The sequence below is a fragment of the Indicator indicator genome, chromosome 12, assembly GCF_027791375.1.
Source record: "Indicator indicator isolate 239-I01 chromosome 12, UM_Iind_1.1, whole genome shotgun sequence".
Classification (NCBI taxonomy): domain Eukaryota; kingdom Metazoa; phylum Chordata; class Aves; order Piciformes; family Indicatoridae; genus Indicator; species Indicator indicator.
In genome coordinates this window covers 24,309,624-24,322,499 of record NC_072021.1, presented here as the reverse complement: position 1 = coordinate 24,322,499, position 12,876 = coordinate 24,309,624, and the positions used below count along the sequence as shown (strand labels likewise).

The 12,876-nt window shown below is 60.1% G+C and overlaps 1 protein-coding gene across 1 annotated transcript in view; it reads right to left on the bottom strand.

Annotated features, from left to right (window-relative positions):
* Positions 1-5,050, bottom strand: part of CPSF1 (cleavage and polyadenylation specific factor 1) — a 32,870-nt gene extending 27,820 nt beyond the window's left edge. Inside the window, exons 1-5 of the mRNA XM_054385422.1 lie at positions 4,907-5,050; positions 4,726-4,753; positions 3,742-3,875; positions 3,569-3,649; positions 696-847 (exon numbers count right to left, since the gene is read on the bottom strand). Coding sequence (XP_054241397.1) covers positions 696-847; positions 3,569-3,649; positions 3,742-3,875; positions 4,726-4,753; positions 4,907-5,050 — 539 coding nt within the window. The remainder of the gene's footprint in view (positions 1-695; positions 848-3,568; positions 3,650-3,741; positions 3,876-4,725; positions 4,754-4,906) is intronic.
* Positions 5,051-12,876: the final 7,826 nt, after the last annotated feature.

The window sequence follows — 12,876 nt, the reverse complement described above, 5'->3', positions numbered from 1 at the left end:
AGGACCACGGAATCCAGCACAGGTCGCTCAGGAAAGCGTCCAGATGGGGCTTGAAAGTCTCCAGAGAAGGAGACTCCACAACCCTTCCAGGGAGCCTGTTCCAGGGCTCTGTGACCCTCACAGAGAAGAAGTTCCTCCTCATGTTGAGGTGGAACCTCCTGTGCTTTGTATCTACCTCCTGTAGTTTATATCCACAGCCCCTTGTCCTATCCCAGGGTGCACCTGAGCAGAGCCTGTCCCCTGCCTCTTGACCCCTAGCCCTCAGGTATTTATAAACTTGGGAGAAGAACCTCTTAAAAAGCTCCATGGTCCCTTCCTCCGCCTTGAGAGGTTCTCACCTCCTGAAAACATCCAAACTCCCCCACCTTGACCCAGACTGGGCCTAAAACTAACCCTTGGGAGACCACCACAGGTAGCTCCAGGCCTCCAACCAGCCCCTTCCCCAACCTCCTGAGCTCCATCCTTCACCCATTCCGTTGTCCACTCATCCCACCCAACCCTTCCACAGGAGGATCCTAGGGGACAAGAACCTCTTGAAAACCTCCATCACCCCTTCTTCCACCTCGGCCAAGACTGGAGCTAAAACTAACCCCTGGATTACCACCACGAGGAGCTCCAGGCACCAATCTTCCCCCACCTCGCTGTCCACTCTCCCCACCTGACCCTTCCCCAGGGGGACCCCAGCAGCTCCTCACCCCTCTCCCACCAGTCCGTCGTGCTCCTCGCTGAGGCTGTCCCTGCGGAAGGGCAGCACCACCAGCCGGGTGCCGTAGATCAGCATCACGGCGCAGCGCCCGTCGGGGTCCACCCGCACCCGCGGGATGTGCACGTTCTGCACGAAGCCATCCTGCAGGGCCAGGGCACCAGAGCTCAGCACCACCCCCAGACACCTCCCAGAGCGCAGCAGGACCCCCAGACACCTCCCAAAGCTCAGCACCACCCCCAGACACCTCCCAGAGCGCAGCAGGACCCCCAGACACCTCCCAAAGCTCAGCACCACCCCCCAGACACCTCCCAGAGCGCAGCAGGACCCCCAGACACCTCCCAAAGCTCAGCACCACCCCCAGACACCTCCCAGAGCGCAGCAGGACCCCCAGACACCTCCCAGAGCGCAGCACCACCCCCCAGACACCTCCCAGAGCGCAGCAGGACCCCCAGACACCTCCCAAAGCTCAGCACCACCCCCAGACACCTCCCAGAGCTCAGCACCACCCCCAGACACCTCCCAGAGCTCAGCACCACCCCCAGACACCTCCCAGAGCTCAGCACCACCCCCAGACACCTCCCAGAGCGCAGCAGGACCCCCAGACACCTCCCAGAGCGCAGCAGGACCCCCAGACACCTCCCAAAGCTCAGCACCACCCCCAGACACCTCCCAGAGCTCAGCACCACCCCCAGACACCTCCCAGAGCGCAGCAGGACCCCCAGACACCTCCCAAAGCTCAGCACCACCCCCAGACACCTCCCAGAGCTCAGCACCACCCCCAGACACCTCCCAAAGCTCAGCACCACCCCCAGACACCTCCCAAAGCTCAGCACCACCCCCCAGACACCTCCCAAAGCTCAGCACCACCCCCAGACACCTCCCAGAGCGCAGCAGGACCCCCAGACACCTCCCAAAGCTCAGCACCACCCCCAGACACCTCCCAGAGCTCAGCACCACCCCCAGACACCTCCCAAAGCTCAGCACCACCCCCAGACACCTCCCAGAGCTCAGCACCACCCCCAGACACCTCCCAGAGCGCAGCAGGACCCCCAGACACCTCCCAAAGCTCAGCACCACCCCCCAGACACCTCCCAAAGCTCAGCACCACCCCCAGACACCTCCCAGAGCTCAGCACCACCCCCAGACACCTCCCAAAGCTCAGCACCACCCCCAGACACCTCCCAGAGCTCAGCACCACCCCCAGACACCTCCCAGAGCGCAGCAGGACCCCCAGACACCTCCCAAAGCTCAGCACCACCCCCCAGACACCTCCCAAAGCTCAGCACCACCCCCAGACACCTCCCAAAGCTCAGCACCACCCCCCAGACACCTCCCAAAGCTCAGCACCACCCCCCAGACACCTCCCAGAGCGCAGCACCACCCCCAGACACCTCCCAGAGCTCAGCACCACCCCCAGACACCTCCCAAAGCTCAGCACCACCCCCCCAGACACCTCCCAAAGCTCAGCACCACCCCCCAGACACCTCCCAAAGCTCAGCACCACCCCCAGACACCTCCCAATGCTCAGCACCACCCCCAGACACCTCCCAGAGCGCAGCAGGACCCCCAGACACCTCCCAAAGCTCAGCACCACCCCCCAGACACCTCCCAAAGCTCAGCACCACCCCCCAGACACCTCCCAAAGCTCAGCACCACCCCCCAGACACCTCCCAGAGCTCAGCACCACCCCCCAGACACCTCCCAGAGCTCAGCACCACCCCCAGACACCTCCCAAAGCTCAGCACCACCCCCCAGACACCTCCCAAAGCTCAGCACCACCCCCCAGACACCTCCCAAAGCTCAGCACCACCCCCAGACACCTCCCAGAGCTCAGCACCACCCCCCAGACACCTCCCAAAGCTCAGCACCACCCCCCAGACAGCTCCCAAAGCTCAGCACCACCCCCCAGACAGCTCCCAAAGCTCAGCACCACCCCCAGACACCTCCCAAAGCTCAGCACCACCCCCCAGACACCTCCCAAAGCTCAGCACCACCCCCCAGACACCTCCCAGAGCTCAGCACCACCCCCCAGACACCTCCCAGAGCTCAGCACCACCCCCAGACACCTCCCAAAGCTCAGCACCACCCCCCAGACACCTCCCAAAGCTCAGCACCACCCCCCAGACACCTCCCAAAGCTCAGCACCACCCCCAGACACCTCCCAGAGCTCAGCACCACCCCCCAGACACCTCCCAAAGCTCAGCACCACCCCCCAGACACCTCCCAAAGCTCAGCACCACCCCCCAGACAGCTCCCAAAGCTCAGCACCACCCCCAGACACCTCCCAAAGCTCAGCACCACCCCCCAGACACCTCCCAAAGCTCAGCACCACCCCCCAGACACCTCCCAGAGCTCAGCACCACCCCCAGACACCTCCCAAAGCTCAGCACCACCCCCCAGACACCTCCCAAAGCTCAGCACCACCCCCCAGACACCTCCCAGAGCTCAGCACCACCCCCAGACACCTCCCAAAGCTCAGCACCACCCCCCCAGACACCTCCCAAAGCTCAGCACCACCCCCCAGACACCTCCCAAAGCTCAGCACCACCCCCCAGACACCTCCCAAAGCTCAGAACCCCCCAGACACCTCCCAAAGCTCAGAACCCCTCAGACACCACCCAAAGCTCAGAACCCCCTGGCCACCACTCAGAGCTCAGGAGGAGCTTTTAACCAGCACCCAAAGCTCCAGAGAAGCCCTCAAGGAGCACCCAAAGCATGGTGAGGAAGGATCTAAGGTAGGTTCTCATCCCAGCATGATGGTGCTTGTGGTGGGAAAGAGGTGAAATCTAGGAGGGTGGGAGGTAGCTTTAACTCTTGTAGATCTTGAGACCCCAACAAAATCTCCTGGGTGAAGCTACCAACCCTCAACTCAGGCTCCTCGAAGTAGTGCAGCGAGAGGGTCTTCAGGTCATGGGTGGCAGGGTCGTACTCCACCACTGAGAGCTGGGAGAGGAGGAGGAAGATGATGGGGTTGGGGTGGGGGAGGGCTTGAGGGGCTTGGGGGGCGGAATTTGAGACGATTTTTGAGGTCCCACCTTGGCATCCTTGAAGCTGAGGAGCAAAGCGTCGCGCTTGGCCCCAGCCAGCTGCACGCTGGCCATGGACATGACGTTGCCGAAGAAGGAGAAGGAGGCCACCAGCTCCAGCTTCTCTTTGTGGCCTTTGCCTTCTAAAACAGGGTGGGGCAAGGTGGGTGGCACCCTGGGGGAGGGGGGAGTGTGCCCCAAAATGGGGAGGAGGGGTCCCAAGAAGGGGGTGCGGCCCCAAACGCAATCTGAGAAGCTTAAAAGTAGGGCGAGGGAGTCGCAAAACTGGGCAGGGGTCCCAAAAATGGGGTGAGGAGAGTCCCAAAATGGGGAGGGGACCCCAAAAATGGGGAGGGGACCCTAAAAATGGGGAGGGGACCCCAAATACGACCTGAGAAGCTTAAAAATTGGGTGAGGGGTCCAAAAATGAGGGAGGGACACCCCAAAGTGAGTGGATGTGGGGTCAAAACTTGGGAGGGCTGTCCCACAAAGAGGGTGTGGGTCTCAGAAAGGGATGGGGGTCCCAAATTCGGGAGGGTGTCCCCAAAATGAGTGTGGGGGGGTGCTAAAAATGGGGAGAGGGCCCCAAATACGACCTGAGGAGCTTAAAAAAATCAGGTGAAGGGGTCCCAAAATGAAGGAGGGGGCTCAGAAGGGGGGCAAGGGGCTCAGAAATGGAGGTGGGGGGAGTCCCAAAAAAGGGGTGAGGGTCCCAAACTGGGGAGGGGATCCCCAAAATGGATTGGGGGGCATCCTAAAAAGGGGAGGAGACCCCAAATATGACCTGAAGAGCTTAAAAATAGGGTGAGGGGGTCCTAAAATGAGAAAGGAACATCCCAAACTGAATGAGGGGGGCTCAAAAATGGGGTGGGTGGCTCGAAAAATGGGGGTGGGGAGAGTCCCAAACAAAAGGGGTGAGGGTCCCAAACTGGGGAGGGGTCCCCCAAATGGGTTGGGGGGGAGGGTCCTAAAAATGGGGAGGAGACCACTTACCCCCATTCCTGTCTCCTTTAGCTCCAGTCTGCAAAGCGAAAGGAAGTAACAAATTTCAGCCTTCCCCTTTCATTTTTCAACCCCCTAAATTTATTGGAGAGGGGAACTAGGGAGTTGAGGGGTGGTAATGAATTGAGGGAGGGGGTCCCCAAAACTCTGGGGAGGGGGTCTTTGTGCTGACCTCACAGTCGTGGTTGAGGCGATAGACGTAGAGCTGGGAGGTTCCGGCCACCACCAAATTTTTTTCGGCGGGGGAGAAAAAATGGCAGAAGAGGGCAAATTCCAGCCCCGTGGGGGGGTGAGCCTGCTTGTAAACTGCATACATTCTGGGGGAGGGGCTCAGACACACCTAAAAGAGAGGTGCCCCCCCCCCCCTCAAAAAGTCTCCAGAAGCACCTAAAAAGAAAAAAAAAAAAAAAAAAAAAAAAAAAAAAAAAAAAAAAAAGTGGGTTTCTAAGGCATCAGCGACTGAAAATTGAAAGAAAACGGAGGATTTTAGACCCAAAATTGACACCAAACCCCCCCCTCCCCCCCCAGGCCTAAAGTGGAATCCTCCCACACCCTAGACTCCCCCCAGATCTCTCAGACCCTGCCCCTGACATTTCCTTATCCCACATTCCTTAGGACCACTCCCCCCCGCCCCAGAACCCTGGATCCCCACAGTCATCCCCAGACCCTCCAATTCTGGGCCCCCCCGATTTCCACCTCCCCCAGAGGCACCTGACATCCCCTTCCCTCCCCCCCCAATTTCTCCCACCCTTTTACCACAGACACCCCTTGGATTCCCCCCATTCCCCCTCAACTACCCCCCACCCCAGCCCAATCCCCCCGCTTTCCTTCTCCAGACCTTTCAGATGCTCCCCCAAGCCCCCCAGACTCCCTCATTTCCCCTGAGAACCTGCCTGGACTCCCCCAGACCCACCCTAGAGTCGCTCCAAACCCTTCGGACACCCTCCAGTTTACCCCTCCAGACCGTTCAGACTCCCCACAGACCCTCTTATCACTCCCCAAACGCCCTCTGGACTCCTCCAGATACTCCCCTTTGCACCCCCGTCTTCCCTCAGACTCCTCCATTTTGCCCCCATCTCTTTTCCAGACCCTTCAGGCTCCCCCCATACCCCTTTGTCACCCTCAGACGCTCCCTGGACTCCCTCAGATCCTCCCTTTTTCCGCCACATCTCCCCTCAGACCTCCCCATTTCACCCCATCCCACTCCAGACCCTTCGGTCCCCCCCCCACTTGCCCCTCAGACCTCCCCTGGACCCCTTCATTTCCCTCCATCTCACTCCCAGACCCTCCAGACTCGCCCCACACCCCCCTGCCGCTCCTCAGACGCCCCCTGGACCCCTCCATCTTCCCCCTTTCCCCCCATCTCCCCTCAGACCCTCCCCATTTCGCGCACATCTCCGTCCCAGGCCCCCCGGCTCCCCTCACAGACCCCCCTCGTTCCCCCCATCTCACCCCCACGCTCACTCCCGCGCTACCGGAAGCTGCCCCGGTCGCACCGGAAGTGACGCGTGGAACGCCGGCACCATGCGGGGGCCTCTCTGCGCCGCTACCAGCGAGACTCTGGTCCTCCAGTGGAGGACTGGAGCGGTCGCAGCGGCTCCCGCACCCTATAGCAGCCCTATAGACCCCCAGGGCAGCTCCCTGTAGCGGCTTTGGAACCTACAGAGAGCCGGGAACCACCCCCACAGGGGTCGCAGCCCACATCGGGTGGATCCTGAGGCCTACAGGGGCTGCAGGTCCTCAGGCTGCCGCACGGGACCTATGGAAATTAGGGGTCCTGTGGAGTCTACAGGTGACACAGGGCCCGCCCCAGGGCCTGGCTAGGACAGAGGGGGTCCTATAGCTCTGTGGGTTCTATAGATCTATAGGGCTTCTACAGCTCTAGGGGGGTCCTAGAGCTCTATAGTGCACCCCATGGGGCTCCTAGAGCTCTAGAGGGCTGCTGCACCCCACAGGATCCTATAGACCTGTGGTGGTCCTATAGATCTATGGGACTCTTGCACTCCATGGGGTTCCTACAGATCTATAGGGCTCCTATAATTCTCTGGGGTTCCTATAGTTCTGTAAGGCTCCTATAGATCAGTGGGGCTCTTTCACTTAATGGGGCTCCTATACCTCTATAGGGTTCCTTCAATCCATGGGGCTCCTATAGCTCTATGGGGCTGCTATAGATCTATAGGGCTGCTGCACCCCATGGGGCTCCTATAGATCTATATGGGTCTATGCCCCATGGAGCTCCTATAGACCTACAGTGGTGCTATAGATCTGTGGGGCTCCTACAGCTCTACAGGTGTCCTGCACCCCATGGGGCTCCTATAGACCTACAGTGGTGCTATAGATCTGTGGGGCTCCTATAGCTCTACAGGTGTCCTACACCCCATGGGGCTCCTATAGACCTACAGTGGTGCTATAGATCTGTGGGGCTCCTATAGCTCTACAGGTGTCCTACACCCCATGGGGCTCCTATAGACCTACAGTGGTGCTATAGATCTGTGGGGCTCCTATAGCTCTACAGGTGTCCTACACCCCATGGGGCTCCTATAGACCTACAGTGGTGCTATAGATCTGTGGGGCTCCTACAGCTCTACAGGTGTCCTACACCCCATGGGGCTCCTATAGACCTACAGTGGTGCTATAGATCTGTGGGGCTCCTATAGCTCTACAGGTGTCCTACACCCCATGGGGCTCCTATAGACCTACAGTGGTGCTATAGATCTGTGGGGCTCCTATAGCTCTACAGGTGTCCTACACCCCATGGGGCTCCTATAGACCTACAGTGGTGCTATAGATCTGTGGGGCTCCTACAGCTCTACAGGTGTCCTACACCCCATGGGGCTCCTATAGACCTACAGTGGTGCTATAGATCTGTGGGGCTCCTACAGCTCTACAGGTGTCCTACACCCCATGGGGCTCCTATAGACCTACAGTGGTGCTATAGATCTGTGGGGCTCCTATAGCTCTACAGGTGTCCTACACCCCATGGGGCTCCTATAGACCTACAGTGGTGCTATAGATCTGTGGGGCTCCTATAGCTCTACAGGTGTCCTACACCCCATGGGGCTCCTATAGACCTACAGTGGTGCTATAGATCTGTGGGGCTCCTACAGCTCTACAGGTGTCCTACACCCCATGGGGCTCCTATAGACCTACAGTGGTGCTATAGATCTGTGGGGCTCCTATAGCTCTACAGGTGTCCTACACCCCATGGGGCTCCTATAGACCTACAGTGGTGCTATAGATCTGTGGGGCTCCTACAGCTCTACAGGTGTCCTACACCCCATGGGGCTCCTATAGACCTACAGTGGTGCTATAGATCTGTGGGGCTCCTATAGCTCTACAGGTGTCCTACACCCCATGGGGCTCCTATAGACCTACAGTGGTGCTATAGATCTGTGGGGCTCCTACAGCTCTACAGGTGTCCTACACCCCATGGGGCTCCTATAGACCTACAGTGGTGCTATAGATCTGTGGGGCTCCTATAGCTCTACAGGTGTCCTACACCCCATGGGGCTCCTATAGACCTACAGTGGTGCTATAGATCTGTGGGGCTCCTATAGCTCTACAGGTGTCCTACACCCCATGGGGCTCCTATAGACCTACAGTGGTGCTATAGATCTGTGGGGCTCCTATAGCTCTACAGGTGTCCTACACCCCATGGGGCTCCTATAGACCTACAGTGGTGCTATAGATCTGTGGGGCTCCTATAGCTCTACAGGTGTCCTACACCCCATGGGGCTCCTATAGACCTACAGTGGTGCTATAGATCTGTGGGGCTCCTATAGCTCTACAGGTGTCCTACACCCCATGGGGCTCCTATAGACCTACAGTGGTGCTATAGATCTGTGGGGCTCCTATAGCTCTACAGGTGTCCTACACCCCATGGGGCTCCTATAGACCTACAGTGGTGCTATAGATCTGTGGGGCTCCTACAGCTCTACAGGTGTCCTACACCCCATGGGGCTCCTATAGACCTACAGTGGTGCTATAGATCTGTGGGGCTCCTACAGCTCTACAGGTGTCCTACACCCCATGGGGCTCCTATAGACCTACAGTGGTGCTATAGATCTGTGGGGCTCCTACAGCTCTACAGGTGTCCTGCACCCCATGGGGCTCCTATAGACCTACAGTGGTGCTATAGATCTGTGGGGCTCCTATAGCTCTACAGGTGTCCTGCACCCCATGGGGCTCCTATAGACCTACAGTGGTGCTATAGATCTGTGGGGCTCCTATAGCTCTACAGGTGTCCTACACCCCATGGGGCTCCTATAGACCTACAGTGGTGCTATAGATCTGTGGGGCTCCTATAGCTCTACAGGTGTCCTACACCCCATGGGGCTCCTATAGACCTACAGTGGTGCTATAGATCTGTGGGGCTCCTATAGCTCTACAGGTGTCCTACACCCCATGGGGCTCCTATAGACCTACAGTGGTGCTATAGATCTGTGGGGCTCCTATAGCTCTACAGGTGTCCTGCACCCCATGGGGCTCCTATAGACCTACAGTGGTGCTATAGATCTGTGGGGCTCCTACAGCTCTACAGGTGTCCTACACCCCATGGGGCTCCTATAGACCTACAGTGGTGCTATAGATCTGTGGGGCTCCTATAGCTCTACAGGTGTCCTACACCCCATGGGGCTCCTATGCCTCTATAAGGTCCTTTACCCTCTAGCGACCCCTACAGACCCCCAGAGCCATTCCCTCGGTGACACTGGGTGACACTGGGTGACACTGGGTGACAGTGCTGAGATGGTAGCAGGGTGTTGGGACAGGTGGCAGCAGCTGGCACTGCCCCCAAGAGACATCTCCTCATCCCCAGTGCTTGTAATTAGCAAATGTCTTTAACTGAGTCTTTAATTGTGACTGGGTCCCTCCATGGGTCACGTGTGGGTCACTCTGTGGGTCCATGGGTCACTTGTGGGTCACTCTGTGGGTCACTCCATGGCTCCCTGGGTCACTCTGCAGGTCCATGGGTCACTTGTGGGTCACTCTGTTGGTCATGGCTGGTTCCATGAGTGGTCAGTGGGTTCTTCCATGGGTCAGTGGATCCAGGAGTCCCTCTGTGGGTCCCTCATGTCTGTGTCCCCCCCATGGGTGTCAGTGGGACAGGGTGAGTCTGTCAGCCCCTCCATGGGTCAATCCATGTCCCCCGTGGGTGTCAGTGGGGCAGGGCGTGTCCGTGGGTCACTCCATGTGTGTCACTCCATGGGTCACTCCATTGGTCACTCCATGTCCCCCCCGTGGGTGTCAGTGGGGCAGGGCCCCCTCGGCCAGTGCCAGCCCCACCATCCCCCCCCAGCCCCCCAGCAGCCCCAGGCTCTGCAGCCCCAGCAGCACCCATGGAGCTCCTGCCTCTGATGCCACCATGGCTGGTACCTGGGGACAGGAGGAACACCTATGTCACCCACTGCCACCCCCAAGCCACCCACTGCCACCTCCATGCCACCCCATGTCACCTTGTGTCACTGTGAGCCACCCCATGCCACCCTATGTCAGCCTGCAGTCCCTGTGCCCCCCCTACCCCCCCAGCCTGTGCCACCCATGTCACCCATGTCCCCACAGCCCCAGGTTACCTCATGTCCACCATGTCCTCATCATGGCCCCGTGTCCCCAAGCCACCCCATGTCCCAGTGATGTCCCCATGTCCCCAAGTCCCTCTATACCCCCATGATGTCCCCATGTCCCCAAGTCCCTCTATACCCCCATGATGTCCCCACGTCCCCAAGTCCCTCTATACCCCCATGATGTCCCCATGTCCTCATTATCTCCTTGATGTCCCAACGTCCCCAGGATGTCCCCAGGATGTCCCCATGCCCTCACGTCCCCGTGATGTGCCCAATGTCCCCAAGTTCTCCTTGTCCTCATGACGTCCCCACAATGTCCCCCCGTGTCCCCGTGCCCCCTCACCATGTCTGCCAGCGCCAGGTGCAGCAGCAGTCCGGTGATGCTGGCACCCAGCCAGTCCCGGGCGGGGCCGGTGCCGCCCAGCGCCAGCCCCAGGTAGAGGCCAGGCAGCACCGGCAGCGTCCAGCAGCACACCAGGGCCAGCACCCGCCGGGACCCCAGCCCAGACTGGGACAGCACCGACACCGAGCCTGCAGGGACAGCAGGGACAGCGGGCAGTCAGCTCCCGGTCACACCAGGGACAGCGGGGACAGCGGGGACAGCAGGGACAGCAGGGACACAGGGGACAGCAGGGACAGCAGGGACAGCAGGGACAGCAGGGACAGCAGGGACACAGGGGACAGCAGGGACAGCAGGGACAGCAGGGACAGCAGGGACAGCAGGGACAGCAGGGGACAGCAGGGACAGCAGGGACAGCAGGGACAGCAGGGACACAGGGGACAGCAGGGACACAGGGAACAGCAGGGACAGCAGGGACACAGGGGACAGCAGGGACACCGGGAACAGCAGTGACATCAGTGACACCAGGGACAGCAGGGACAGCAGGGACACAGGGGACAGCAGGGACAGCAGGGACAGCAGGGACACAGGGGACAGCAGGGACACAGGGGACAGCAGGGACAGCAGGGACAGCAGGGACACAGGGGACAGCAGGGACACAGGGGACAGCAGTGACAGCAGGGACACAGGGGACAGCAGGGACACCGGGGACAGCAGTGACAGCAGGGACAGCAGGGACACAGGGGACAGCAGGGACACAGGGGACAGCAGTGACAGCAGGGACACAGGGGACAGCAGGGACACAGGGGACAGCAGTGACAGCAGGGACATTGGGGACACCAGGCAGTCAGCTCACAGTGACACGAGGGACACTGGGGACACCAGCCAGTTAGCTTCCAGTCACACCAGTGACACCAGGGGCACCAGGGACACTGGGGACACCAGTCAGTTAGCTTCCAGTCACACCAGGGACACCAGGGATACTGGGGACACCAGCCAGTTAGCTTCCAGTCACACCAGTCACACCAGTGACACCAAGGGCACCAGGGACACTGGGGACACCAGTCAGTTAGCTTCCAGTCACACCAGTGACACCAGTGACACCAGGGACACTGGGGACACCAGCCAGTTAGCTTCCAGTCACACCAGTGACACCAGTGACACCAGGGACACTGGGGACACCAGTCAGTTAGCTTCCAGTCACACCAGTGACACCAAGGGCACCAGGGATACTGGGAACACCAGTCAGTTAGCTTCCAGTCACACCAGTGACACCAAGGGCACCAGGGACACTGGGGACACCAGCCAGTTAGCTTCCAGTCACACCAGTCACACCAGGGACACCACTCAGTCAGCTCCCAGTCACACCAGTACCACCCAGTGACACCCACCCCACCCACACCCACCTCGCACCCCCGACCCCTCCAGCCCCACTCCACACCCCCAGCACCCACCCATGGCGTGGGGCAGGCCGTGGCAGAGCAGAGCCAGCCCAGTGCTGGCCCCACTGCGCCACGAGTGGGCGAAGGCAGCCCCCAGTGCCAGCCCATCGGCCAGGTTGTGCGCAGTGCCCCCCACAGTCATGGTCCAGGGCACACCTGGGGGGAAAGACACCCAAAGGTCACACGTGGGGCACCCACGGGGCCACCTATGGGGCATCCACGAGCTCCCACTGGCACCTATGTGCTCTTACAGGCACCTATGGGTACCTACGGGCACCCACGGGCTCCCACAGGTCACTCACAGACACCCACAGGGTACCCACAGGCACTAACAGAGCACCCAGTGTCACCCATGGGCCACCCAGGATCACCCAGTGTCACACACAGATACCCACGGGGGACACAGTGTCACCCACAGAGCACTCAGTGCCACCTAGCGCCACCCAGTGTCACCCACAGACACCCACGGGGCACCCAGTGTCACCCACAGAGCACTCAGTGCCACACACAGAGGGCACTGAAGGAGCACTCAGTGCCCCCAGTACCACCCAGTGTCCCCCAGGATCATCTCTAGTCTGCCTCAGTGCCACCCAGGATCACCTCCAGTGTCACCAACACCCTCCAGCACCCCCCATAGTGCCGCCCCCCAGTATCCCCCAGTCCCCCCATCACGCCCCAGAACCCTCCCCAGTATCCCCAATGTCCCCCAGACCTCCCTCGGAATCCTCTGCCACTGCCTCCAGTGCCTCCCAGTGCCTCCCAGTGCCCCCCAGTGCCCCCAGTGGGTGCCCACCACCGC